Source organism: Calidris pugnax, unplaced genomic scaffold, assembly GCF_001431845.1.
Source record: "Calidris pugnax isolate Ruff unplaced genomic scaffold, ASM143184v1 scaffold162, whole genome shotgun sequence".
Taxonomy (NCBI): Eukaryota; Metazoa; Chordata; class Aves; order Charadriiformes; family Scolopacidae; genus Calidris; species Calidris pugnax.
The window spans coordinates 586,334-598,866 of NW_015090900.1; the positions used below are offsets into that span (position 1 = coordinate 586,334).

Sequence of the window (12,533 nt, forward strand, 5' to 3'; positions counted from 1 at the left end):
GGGGGGGGGGGGGGGGGGGGGGGGGCGAAGAAAAAAAACCAACCAACCAACCAACAACAACCGACCAACACGGATTAGACACACGCATAAATAACCGCCCGTCTTTGGGGGTTGATCGTGCTCCAGAGCGGAAGAAGGGGGAGGACAAGGAGGAGGGAAGAAATTCAAAATCTAAAAAAATTGGAGTTTGTTTATTAAAAAAAAAAAAACAACAACTCCAGAATCCACACCCGCCCTTACGCCAGCCCCAGCCAGCCCCTCGTGCTCCATCCCTGTGGAGATGACCCATCGGCTGAGGTTCCTCATCACCAGCCCCAACTGGGGGTCCCTGCCCCATGGTGGGGACCTGCTTGAGGGGAAAAAAATCCACATTTCCTTCTCCTGGCACATCCATCCTGGCACCCTCTCGTATGGGGCACGAGAGCCTGTCCCCACCTGGTGCCACCGCGCAGAGCCCGGGACAGGGCAGCAGAAGGGAGGGAGATGAGGATGAGGTGAAGGTGGTTCATGGCATCTGGGAGAGATATAAAACATCAGGAAGAGGGAGAACAGGGATGTCAAAGAAAAGGGACAGCGCTGGCATGGGAAGGAGGGGGTCTGGCCCCAAAAGGAGGGCAAATAGTGCTGGTGAGAATGGTTAAATAGGTGCTTGGAGCTGTACGGGGTGTGAGCTGGAGGCAGAGTGAGCAGGACTGGGAGCTGTTACTGGTCCCCACTAAGAGGGTGGGCTCCGAGGAGCCGCTGGGGTCACGGCTGCCCAAATTTCTCCCTGTCGCCCATCCAAAATTCCACATCCCCAAGGGCTGAGAGGGAACCTGAAACCAACCTGCAGCGGAGGGAACCAGGAACCACGTTCTAGCCCTCGAGGTTTTCATCGCAGCCCTTCCCCGAAGGGCAAAAAACCCGTGGAACGGAGGGTATAAAGCACAAAACACCATGTTTTCCCCCCAAAACATTAAAGTTGAAGCCATCACACCCTTGGTGGAGGGGTGCAAGGTGGGTGCCGGGAGGAAATGGTCCCAGCGGCGGGTGAGGAAGCTGCGGGGCCGGGTCTGGATCCGGCACACAGTCCTGGTTAACACATGTCGCAAAACTGAAAGCCAAATGGAGAAGGAAACAGAAGGTGACAGTGAAGATACCGTGACTAACGGGATCTTCCAGGGCCAGTTAGAGGAACTGGCTTTGCCTTGAGGTGGTTGGGGATGTGCTCGAGAGCTCCGCGCGGTCCCGCAGATACCATGGAAATGCCACCCAGGTGGTTACAAGAATGACAGATAAAGGCGGCCAAGCAGGAACAGATTTGCAGAAGTGACACCCTCCGGCGCTCAGCACCAGTTTGGGGCTGGGCCTGGTGGTTTCTCTGTTTATTCTCCCAGTAAAGAGCTACAACCCGGCTCCCGCGCAGCCAGAGAACCCTTCCCAAATCCAGCCCTGGACGAGCACCCTCTGAGGGTTTCCTAACCCCGACCAAGGTGGTGCAAGGCATCACCATGATGAGATTTTGCCACCTTTTGGTTCCTGCAGTTAGCCGCCCTTTTATCATGCTTGAGCACCCAAAGGCTTCTGCATTGGGGCATTTTTTGCTTTGCTGCATTTATCCCCTGGCACAAAGGAGGAGGTGACAGCTCAAGGGTGATGAGGTTTTGCCACCTTTTGGTTCCTGATGTTAGCTGCCTTTTTATCACACTTGAGCACCCAAACGCTTCTGCACTGGGGCATTTTTTGCTTTGCTGCATTTATCCCCTGGCATAAAGGAGAAGGTGACAGCTCAAGATGCCTCATGAAACACAGTGAAGGTGTCTTCACCCCCCAGCAAAGACCAGCATCATGGAGCCCTCCCAGTTCCCCACTGTCCCTGGGGAAAGGATGCTCTGGGCAGCTCCACGGGAGCATCTCCCATGGGGTGACAACAAAGGACTGAGACAGGACACAGCTCAGGGGGACTTAGAGCACCCAAGGGGAAGGGACTTGAGCTTCCATTTCCCCACGGGACCAAACGTCCCCATCACGAGCATCAGCTCCTGGGTTTGATCCTCCACAAGAGCTGAGCAAACCCAGCTTGCTTGCAGCCCCTCTCTGCTCCTTTCACCAAAGTTTCACCATATTAAGCAGCTGAACTGCATCATCCAAGGAGTGTCAAATTGGTTTTAAATGGTTCTAATTATAACCAGGAAGTTTTAAAGTGTGTGGGTGGAAAGGAATGCAGCAGATTAATTTAATAGCAGTTACCACGGCACAATAGTCCTTCAATTAAGAGTTCTTTCTGGCTGGCTTTTTTTTTTTTTTTTTCTTTTCCCTGTTAATAATAAATGTCACAAATGAGAATAGACATATTACTTCATCAGATGCTTTGGCATATCTTGTCGCCGAAAGCCTTTTGTGCAGAAATAGTAGCTGAAAGGGTAATTTTATAGGGCTTAGCACTCACTTAACACTTTAGGGGCCAAAATCAGGCCTCAGAAGAAACCCAATAAGCTGCACCTGTTTACATCCCAGCAGAATCCCACTCCACAACCACAAAAAAACCCCTTGTGTAGTAGCAGAGCTCTGGTATGGTGCGTCAGGCACGAGCCTGGCTGGGGAGCATCCTGCTGCCAGCGGCTGGAGAGAGCACGGGGCCGGGGAGCGGGGGGGAGCTCAGCTTTGCACCCCCAAAACTCTCCCACTCGGCTCCTTTTTGGTTTCCCAGCCCTGTGAACCCTGGTCCTGCACCCTCCATGGGGTGGTTTTGTGGGGCACGGAGGGAGCAGGACCCCTCTCTGGCTCCCCGTGGTCAGGGAAGGGGCCAGCTTCCTCCCCTCTCCGCCTTTGAACAGCGTGGGGGTTCCCGAAATCCAGGTGTCCAGACGGGAAACGACACGTTTCTCCTCTGCAAAGAGAGAGGCTGAGGGGAGGGGGGTGGGAGGGGGCTTGGGGTGTCCCACGGGGAGCACCCTGCACCCCAGCTCCTTCCCGGTGCTGGGCAGCAGACACGGGGTGCAGCGATGCCCCGACGCACCCCCTCACCCACCCCAGCAGCCACGAGCATCTCCCACCTCCCTGGAACAGAGACAGCGTGGCCCCAGCTCTCTTCTTTGAACTCCCCTCATTAAAGCCATCAAGCCCCAACTCCTAATTGCTTCCCACCTGAAAAACAGGCATCCCTCGGGGTGAACTCCAGCACCCTTCCCTGCCTGTGCAATCCCCATTTTCCTCCCAGCTCCCGGCTGGGACCGGGCACAGGGTTTCCCTTCACTGCTGGAAGTTTCTCCCAGTTCTCCCATTCGCCCAGCGGAAGGGAACCTGCTGGCCCTGAAATAGCCTTTACCATTCTTTTTTTTTTTTTTTTTTCTTCTTTGAAAGGTTTATTCTGGTGGGTAACGATGGGGGAAGACCACTGGGATAGGGGAAAACCACGGAGCAACCCAAGGCAGGCAGTTAATGACGAGGGAGGATGCAGCGGCCGCGGCCAGGAGACAAAAATACTGGGAAGAGCCACCAGAAGCATCTTGAAAAAGAAAAGCTGCGGCTGGTGGGAGGGGAAGGGAGGCTGCGGGGGGGTGGGAGACACCCCAACACCACCCTGGGGCACTGGGCTGAGGATGGGGGTCAGGGGGACCAGCCCCTCCGCTGGCATGAGCGCCCCATGAACCCCCAGCACCTCTGGGTTTCGGTGTACTGGGAACACTGGGAGCACTGAGGGGAGCTGGTCCCTGTCCCCCTAGCATTGCTGATGAACCACAGTTTGGGGGGTGACCCACCTGCTGCTTACCAGCACTGGCTGCCCTTTAATTTATTTAATGATGGGCAAAGTGTGCTTCCCATATGGGGGGGCTCGACACGGGGTCACAAGGAAGGGATGATGAGACTGGGAGAGCTCCATCTCTGCAGAAGCAAAAATACACGGGTGGGGGATGGCACCACAGGGGTGAGAGGTGTCCAAAAATATTCAATGGGACCCACATGGGACAGGGATGTCCCCGGGAGCCGCAGTGGCATCGCCCTCACCCAGCATTTCCCTCTGTCCCAACCCTCCTGCGCTTGCCACAAGGTTGGTGCTTGCTCGTGGTGCCCAACGAGGCCACAGGAGCTTCCCTGCACCCCGCCAAGCACTGGAAAACAGCAAAGACTGACTAATATTCCCCAAAATCCGGCTTCGTCTTCATGATTTGTGTTCGCCTTTGGCCGACGCGATATTGAACAGATGCCTGGAGGGACTTTGCTACTTAAAAACAACGCACAGGAGGTAAACAGGGAGATTTATTATTTTACTTTTGTGGTTTTGAGATAGTTTATGACACCGGGCTAATAACTCACAAACCAAAATCTTCATTGATCGGGGAAAAACGTTACGTTATCCTCCCTCTCTGCCCAGAAAGGCTGCTCCCCACCCCCCAGCCACCCCCTGCCCTGCTGCCCACGGGGGACGGGTCCGTCCTGGCACAGGATCCCAGCAGGATGGCCACATCCCAAGCCCTGTGTCCCACAGCAGGGAAGGAAACAAATCCCCAGTATCCAGGGCAGCCTCTTGGGACCCCCCTGGTGCTGTGGACCCAATATTTCTCATGCCCAACAGCAGCAGTGTCCCCCCCCACACACTGCCCAGCTCGCAGCATCCCTCCCTCCGGCCTCCTTCTCCCTTCTAATTGCAACAGCGGGACCACAGGTCCCGTCCTTCCTCGTTATTGATGGCTAATTAATTGCCACTTGTCACATTCCCCTGGGGAAATGTCCGCCCCCAGCGACTGATCCCTGCTGCTGCTGGGTTTTGGGAGCCTCAAAGGCATCCCCATCCTGCCGGGGCTGGGAGACCCCCCCAAGGAGTGCAGCCCCACGGCACGATGCTGGGGAGGGCTGTTGGGGTGGCCGTGGTGGTGGGTGACACTGAAGGGGACACTCACCAGACCCCAGCGAGGGGAGAAACGCAGAGATGAGCACCCCAAGTGACTCTCCCCCTGTCTCCCACCGGCGTATTTCTGTGATATATACTGTAAATCTGCTTCATTTGAAATGCACGGTTAATGACCGAGGTGCTCTCATCCAGGAAACTCCGCGAGGTTCCGGCTTTTAAGGGAAAAAAGATGTAACCGGGCAGGAGCTGACAAGAGCTGGGGAGAGCTGCCCCGCTCCCCGGGCACTTAAGTCTCCAAAAGAAACATCCACCTCCCCGGGAAGGCTGCAATTTATCGGCCCTGGGGGCTGCGAACCCCAAACCATCCCACCCCACGTCCCCCAGCCCATCGTCCCAGCCCCAGCTACGATCCCGATGGGATGTCAAATCACACAATCACAGAATCACAGAATCTTCTAGGTTGGAAGGGCCCTTAAAGATCATCTTGTCCAACCGTCAACCTCACTGACAAAAATAGACACCCACACAACAAACAAGGAGCATCATCACTAAACCAGACCTCCCAGCACTACATCAACCCCTCTTTTGAACACCTCCAGGGATGGGGCCTCCACCACCTCCCTGGGCAGCCCATTCCAATGGCTGAGAACCCTTTCCGTGAAAAAATTTTTCCTAATATCCAGCCTGAACCTCCCCTGGCGCAACTTGAGGCCATTTCCTCTTGTCCTGTCGCCTGGGACTTGAGAAAAGAGACCGACCCCCATCTCTCTACACCCTCCTTTCAGGATAGGGAAAGGCTCGGACAAAGCGTGCCCAACAGCCCCGTGTTTGGCCAGCACTGGGGACACCCAGTGGGACCCTCCATGTGATCCCAGGGGGTGAAAAATGGGGTGGATTTTCTATTTTGCCCACCCGCTCGCCTCTAGCATGAAAGGCGAAGCGTTGCCAACATTTGAACTCTAGGATCAGGAGCCTAATTCAATCCAATCAGGCTCGTGGTCCGAGGGCTGAGCATTTAGCTGAAACCCTAAGCCAGCCCTGCAGTCATTTGGCTGGGGAGGAATTGATTTTGACCATCAGCACTTTCTCATTTTCAATAGAGTCCGAACGTAACCAGGTTAATTTCTGTTAAGCACATTACCCAGGTACTTTTGGCTCTCCAGCCCAATGATTATGTGTCTGATCTGAAAGATTATAATTGCAACCCAACAGGACACAAACAGGAGCCTGTGATTGAAAGGAACCGGCCTGGAAGAAAAACAGCTTCTCTTCTACCTAAAAACCAAACAATCTTCACGTTTCCCCTTCTTCATGGTTAACGACTACACGCAATAAAGCAATACATTAGGTCTGTTCCAATAAGTAAATATGCTGTAATTAATCTTAACCTCCAGCAGACTGGTGTATCGCCCGTCTCGCTGGATTAATGCAGTTATTGCAAGTTCGATTTGGTCTTATGCAAGTTTTAGGTCTGGTTTTCCTCCTCTTCTTCACCCAAACCAGCTCTTCTGCTTGCAAAGGGTGTCCCAGCACGGTCGCTCCTGGCCACGTGGGCATCCCGGGTGCTGCCTCTTATCCTGTCCCCACTTGTCATCCCGGTGACAAAGGAGATTTGGCCATGGGGACTGAGATTCCCAGATGTCGGCACGTCACCAGGGCTGGCCCAGCGGGAGCACGGAGAACCAACCCCATACATGCTACCCACGCTCAACCCTGTGATTCCCCCCAAAATCAGAGGTGGGGATGGGTCCCCCACGCCCCTGAGGGCTGAGAATGTCCATTCCCCCCCTCAAACCACCACCACCACCCATCCCAAGAGCTGGGACCGGGCTGAGCGCCGGCTTGCCTTGTCTCCAGCCCTGCCTTGTACATTTATTTCTCCTGATCATCAGAACTTTCTTCCGCTTCTAAAGCACCTTTCATCACGAAACAGGATGGAGCTCGGCAGCTGTTGAACAGCATGGAGCTGCAGGGACGGGCAGGAAGTGGAAGCGGCTCCGGCAGCTGCTGGGAGCACACAGGAGAGCTGCACTCACGCCACCGCATGCCGGGGCCTTATCGCATCCCCCGGCACGCTCACGGCTCCCTCCTGACACGCAAGAAAGCCCATGTGGCAGGTTGCACGTGACAGCACCGATGTGACACGCCGGGGGGGTGGGCTGGGGAAGGGTGAGGGGAGAAGAGAGGTCTCTGGGTCCTTCCTGTCCTCGCCAGCAGCACCCACAGCCAGAGTGAGGAGCCGTCGGGATGAAGGGCCGACCCGCGGCAGGGCAGGACCACGTTGTGGTGTTGCAGGGCTGGAGTGTGCCATTGCACACCCAAAGCGGGGCGTTACGCACCCAAGACATGGCATGGCACACCCAAACCCAAGCCATGGCGTTGTACACCCAAAACACAGCATTGTGAACTCAAATTGTGGCATTGCACACCCAAAACATGGCACTGCACAGCCAAACCATGCAGTGCACTCCCAAACCCAAGCCATGGCGTTGCACACCCAAAACACGGCATTGTGGACTCAAATTGTGGCATTGCACACCCAAAACATGGCACTGCACAGCCAAACCATGGCGTTGCACATCCAAAACATGGCATTGTGGACTCAAATTGTGGTACTGCACACCCAAACCACAGCACTGCACACCTAAGACATGGCATTACACACCCAGACCCATGGCACTGCACACCTAAGCCATGGCATCGCACACACAAACCCAAGCCATGGCAGTGCATACCCAAAACATGGCATTGTGGACTCAAATTGTGGCATTGCACACCCAAACCACAGCATTGCACACCCAAACCATGGCATTGCACACCTAAGCCATGGCATTGCACACCCAAACTCAAGCCATGGCACTGCACACACAAAACATGGCATTGTGCACTCAAACTGTGGCATTGCACACCCAAACCGTGGCACTGCACACCCAAACCATGGCATTGCACACACAAGCCATGGCATTGCACACCCAGACCATGGCACTGCATGGCCAAACCATGGCATTACACACCCAAACCCAAGCCATGGCATGGCACACCCAAACCATGGTATTGCACACCCAAACCGTGGCATTGCACACCTAAACCATGGCACTGTACATCCAAACCATGGCATTGCACACCCAAACCCAAGCCATGGCATCGCACACACAAAACATGGCATTGCACACCCAAACTGTGGCACTGCACACCCAAACCATGGCATTGCACACACAAGCCATGGCATTGCAAACCCAAGCCATGGCATTGCACACCCAAACTGCAGCATTGCACACCAAGCCATGGCATTGCACACCCAAACCATAGCGTTACACACCCAAACCGTAGCGTTACACACCCAAACTGCAGCACTGCAGTACCCAAATCATGGCACTGTGTACCCAAATCACGGCACTGTGTGTCCAAGCCATGGCATTGCACACCCACGCGTTGGTGTTGCACAGGGGCCTGGGGGAGCACGCTGTGGCCTCTGTCACACTGGAGCCACAATGATTTTTCTGAGAAATGGCACAAAGCCCTCCCTTGCCCACTGCCCTGGCTGTCTGAGCCCCCCGAGGAGCGTCACGCTGTGAGGACGCCCGGGTCCCTTCAGGGGGACACTGGGCCGAGCGCCCGGGGGACCCCTGATAAAAGGGAGATAACCCATGCTGCTCCCCCACCGCCCCTGGACCAGCATCTTCCCCTTTGAAAAGGACAAATATAACCGAGATGAGTCAGTTCCTCCGAGCTCCCATCCCCTGTACAATATGTAACTGGAATTTTTCATTTCGGCACTGCAGGGGAGGCATAACTGGAGAAGACAATGGAGTCAGCTACGACCCAAAAAAGCAGTGCCAATTCTGTGTGCATGAGAAATAAAAACATTTTTTAATCTAAAAATAAATTAACTGTAAGTGACAGCAAGAGCAGATCTGCATGTACTCACTGTCAGCCCGCGCAGGACCAGCCCCTGCTCCTTGGCACAAGGCGGGTTTGGGTGAATTCCCTGCTTTTTCAGGCCAGGTTGGGACTCGCAGCAGCACTGTCAAGCTGGGGAGGAACTCAGCACCTGCACCAGGACACCAGGCTCCCTGAGTTGGCATCGGACCCAGAAAGAAATCCACAGAAGCCAGGGAAACCTCTGGGGTTTGTTTTCTAACTGCATTACGGCTGTGAGGAGGGAAAAGAGGCTCCACCGAGCTCGGGGCTTGGCTGGGCCAAGGCACTGCACAAACCCATAAAACCCATCCAGCTTCCCGTGATTAAATAAAAGGGTAGCGAATACGCAAGCGGCTGGTGGCCTCATCCTGCAGCTCAGCCTGTGGCCACCTTGGTGTGACAGAGCAGGGCAGATTATCTGGGGCAGCCCCTGCCCAAGCCCTCTCTTCTCCCCAGCTGCTTGCCCCTCTGCTTGCTCTTAACGTGTTGGGGAGGAGACACGGAGCGACCCAGTGCTCAGGTGTCACAGGAGATTGTCTGTGAGAGATCCTGCTACTCTTATTCACAGGCTCCAAGATTTGCTGGGACATGGCCAGGGTTGCTGCTGCAGCAGGAGCAAGATCACAGAACCACAGAATAGTTTGGGTGGGAAGGAACCTTAAAGATCATCTCCCTCCACCCCCTGCCCTGGGCAGGGACACCTCCCACCAGCCCAGGTTGCTCCAAGCCCCCTCCAACCTGGCCTTGAACCCCTCCAGGGATGGGGCAGCCACAGCTTCTCTGGGCAACCTGGGCCAGGCTCACACCACCCTCAGATGTTTCTCCACTTTTCTTTGCTCCTGTCACACACTGATCACCTTTGCTAAAAATTGTTTCCATGGGGCCACCTTTGGAGGTGGTGGGACACCCCTCTGGTGGGACACCCCTCCCTGCAAAGGGCTCAGAGCCTGAAGGACAGGGCAGAGAGGACGGGAGTTCCCCATGGACCAGAGAGATATTGGTGAAGCCGTGGCTCAAGCACATAACTCATACTTTGACAGCACGCTGCCCAGTTTACTGCACAACGACATCAAGCACTTCCCTGGCTGCTTCCTTCAGAAATTCCCCCTTTTCCAGCACCAGTGGTCCCTGTCCCCAGTGTGGTGGCAGCTCCCTCCATGTGCGTGGAAATCCAACAACTCCCAGCCAAACTGTGAGGACATGGAGAAGGCAGGTGAGGGGGTGTACCCTAAAACCAAACCCCATCAGGAAAATCCTCTCCTTTTTCTTAAGATATTGTCACCAGGGCTATTTAAAAGCCTTCTGCCTCCCATTTTTTGCCCCAGTCCACTCAGTTTTACAGCACTGCCTTCACTAAGTTGGGATTCTTTTTTTTTTTTTCCCTTCTGACTTGACTCCTCACTGGGTAACGCCGTATTTGATATTTTTAATCACTCAGCATGCATCAGGGTTTGGCAGCGGAAGAAAGTGAAGTTAAAAGAGAACAGAGATAGTCTGCATTTGCCAGGGCTGCCTGCCACGGCCACAGCCCCTCATCGCTTGTGCTGCGTTTCCCTCTGCTGGAAAGTCACGAGCCGCAGATGACAGGGCCAATTTCAAAAACACATCGTCAGCTGGCAATTCTTAACCTTCTGGGGTTTGGAGCGTTTCTTGCAAGAAAAACAACAGTCCTGAGCTCTTCTACCTTTACTGCAGGAATATAAAGACATTACACGTACAAACACATGGATGCATTTTTATTTGCATATCAATATTGTTGATAAACCCTTAGAATAAACCTGTATTTGGCTGTGAAAGGCCAGAAGATCCTGACCACCCCAGCACTATCATGCAAATTTTTAATTTCTTTGCTCAGCAGTTGCAGCTAAACTTCTCGTTTCCAGCGACAGCTGCAATTTTCACCCTCTTGTGGGTATCCCCAGGGATTCCTGGGGGGCTGAGTGGGCGGCACAGAGGGAGGGATGCTGTTCCTGGGCTTCTCATCCAAGCTGGCCAGAGCTCCTGGAGGAGCTGAGGCTCAGCAGAGTTCGTCTGCTTCATGTGCTGCTTCCTCCCTTCGACTGCCAGTCTGCCTCACCCCATTGATCCCCGAGTGGGCAGCACAGAGGGAGGGATGCTGTTCCTGGGCTTCTCATCCAAGCTGGCCAGAGCTCCTGGAGGAGCTGAGGCTCAGCAGAGTTCGTCTGCTTCATGTGCTGCTTCCTCCCTTCGACTGCCAGTCTGCCTCACCCCATTGATCCCTTGGAAAAAGAGAAAAAGGTCAATTAGCAGCACTTACTGAACTGTGGAGCCCCTTCATGCCCACAGCAAGTTGCCTGCCCGGGCGGGCATCAGTGGCTGGAACATGGGGGTTATTTACTGATTGTCTCCAGGTGGCCCCGAGATCATAGAATCATAGAATGGTTTGGGTTGGAAGGGACCTTAGAGATCATCCAGTTCCAACCCCCCTGCCCTGGGCAGGGACACCTCCCACCAGACCAGGTTGTTCAAAGCCCCCTCCAGCCTGGCCTTGAACCCCTCCAGGGATGGGGCAGCCACAGCTTCTCTGGGCACCCTGGGCCAGGCTCTCACCACCCTCACAGCAAAGAATTTCTTCCCAATATCTAATCTAAATCTCCCCTCTTCCAATTTAAAACCGTTCCCCCTTGTCCTGTCACTGCACTCCCTGACAAAGAGTCCCTCCCCAGCTCTCGTGGAGCTCCCTTCAGATATTGGGAGGCTGCTCTAAGGTCTCCCTGGAGCCTTCTCTTCTCCAGGCTGAACACCCCCAGCTCTCTCAGCCTGTCCTCACAGCAGAGGTGCTCCATCCCTCTGATCATCTCCATGACCCTCCGCTGGACCCGTTCCAACAGGTCCATGTCCTTCCTGTGCTGAGGCCTCCAGAGCTGGACACAGACTCCAGGTGGGGTCTCACCAGGGCAGAGCAAAGGGGCAGAATCACCTCCTCATGACCTGCTGGCCACACTTCTCTGCAGCGAGAAGGCTTTCAATCTGCCTCCAAAGATAAAAAAGGAGAGACGCTGCCTTTCATCTGTTTTCCTCTGCCGAGGGAAGGCGCAGAGGCCTGAGGCGGCTGAGAAGACCGAGATGGGACCTCACCAGGGCTGAGCAGTATCTAGAGGGGGATCGACAGGACGGGGGCTCTTCTCAGTGGGGCCCAGCGACAGGACAAGGGGAAACCGCCACGGGGGGAGCGGCGAGGGTGCGTGTAACGGGGCTGTAACGGGGGGTCCCCGGGCCCTGCTCCGCGAGGGGGAGGCGGAGGGAAGGGGCGGCAGCACCTCCCGCCCGCCGGGGGGCGCCCGAGCGCCGCGGCCTCTCTCCGGAAGGCGGACGTGCTCGCTCCCGGAAGCGGAAGCGCTCGGGGAGGACGATGGCGGCCGAGGTGTCGGCGCTGAGCGGCTGGGGGGCTCCGGAGCCCGATGATGGGGTAAAGGGGCGGCGGGGGCGGCGAAGGGGTACGGGGAGAGAAGGGAAGGGGGGGTTTCCCGACACTGTGCCGGTGGCTGAGTGTGGGTTGTTGCAGGGCTCGGGCTCGGAGGACGAGGCGCGGCCTAGCACGGCAGCGGCGGCGGCGGCAGCAGCGGCGGCGCAGAAGCGGGAGGAACGGCTGCGCAAATTCCGCGAGCTCCACCTGAAACGGGTACGTGGCGGCCGGGAGCGGGGCCGGAGCGGGGCCGAGGCCGGAGACGCTTCCGGTAATAGAGATAAACGGTGTGGAAGGGGTCACGGGGGTTACCCGGTGCAGACCGGCCGCCGCCCGGTGGTCCCGGCGGGGGGG

General features: G+C 55.7%; 1 protein-coding gene across 1 annotated transcript in view; it reads left to right on the forward strand.

The window, feature by feature from the left end:
• The first annotated feature begins 12,076 nt into the window (after positions 1–12,076).
• Positions 12,077–12,533, forward strand: part of SYF2 (SYF2 pre-mRNA-splicing factor) — a 2,808-nt gene continuing 2,351 nt past the window's right edge. Inside the window, exons 1-2 of the mRNA XM_014948670.1 lie at positions 12,077–12,182; positions 12,279–12,395. Of these exons, the coding sequence (XP_014804156.1) occupies positions 12,126–12,182; positions 12,279–12,395 (174 nt within the window). The 5' untranslated portion in view covers positions 12,077–12,125. The remainder of the gene's footprint in view (positions 12,183–12,278; positions 12,396–12,533) is intronic.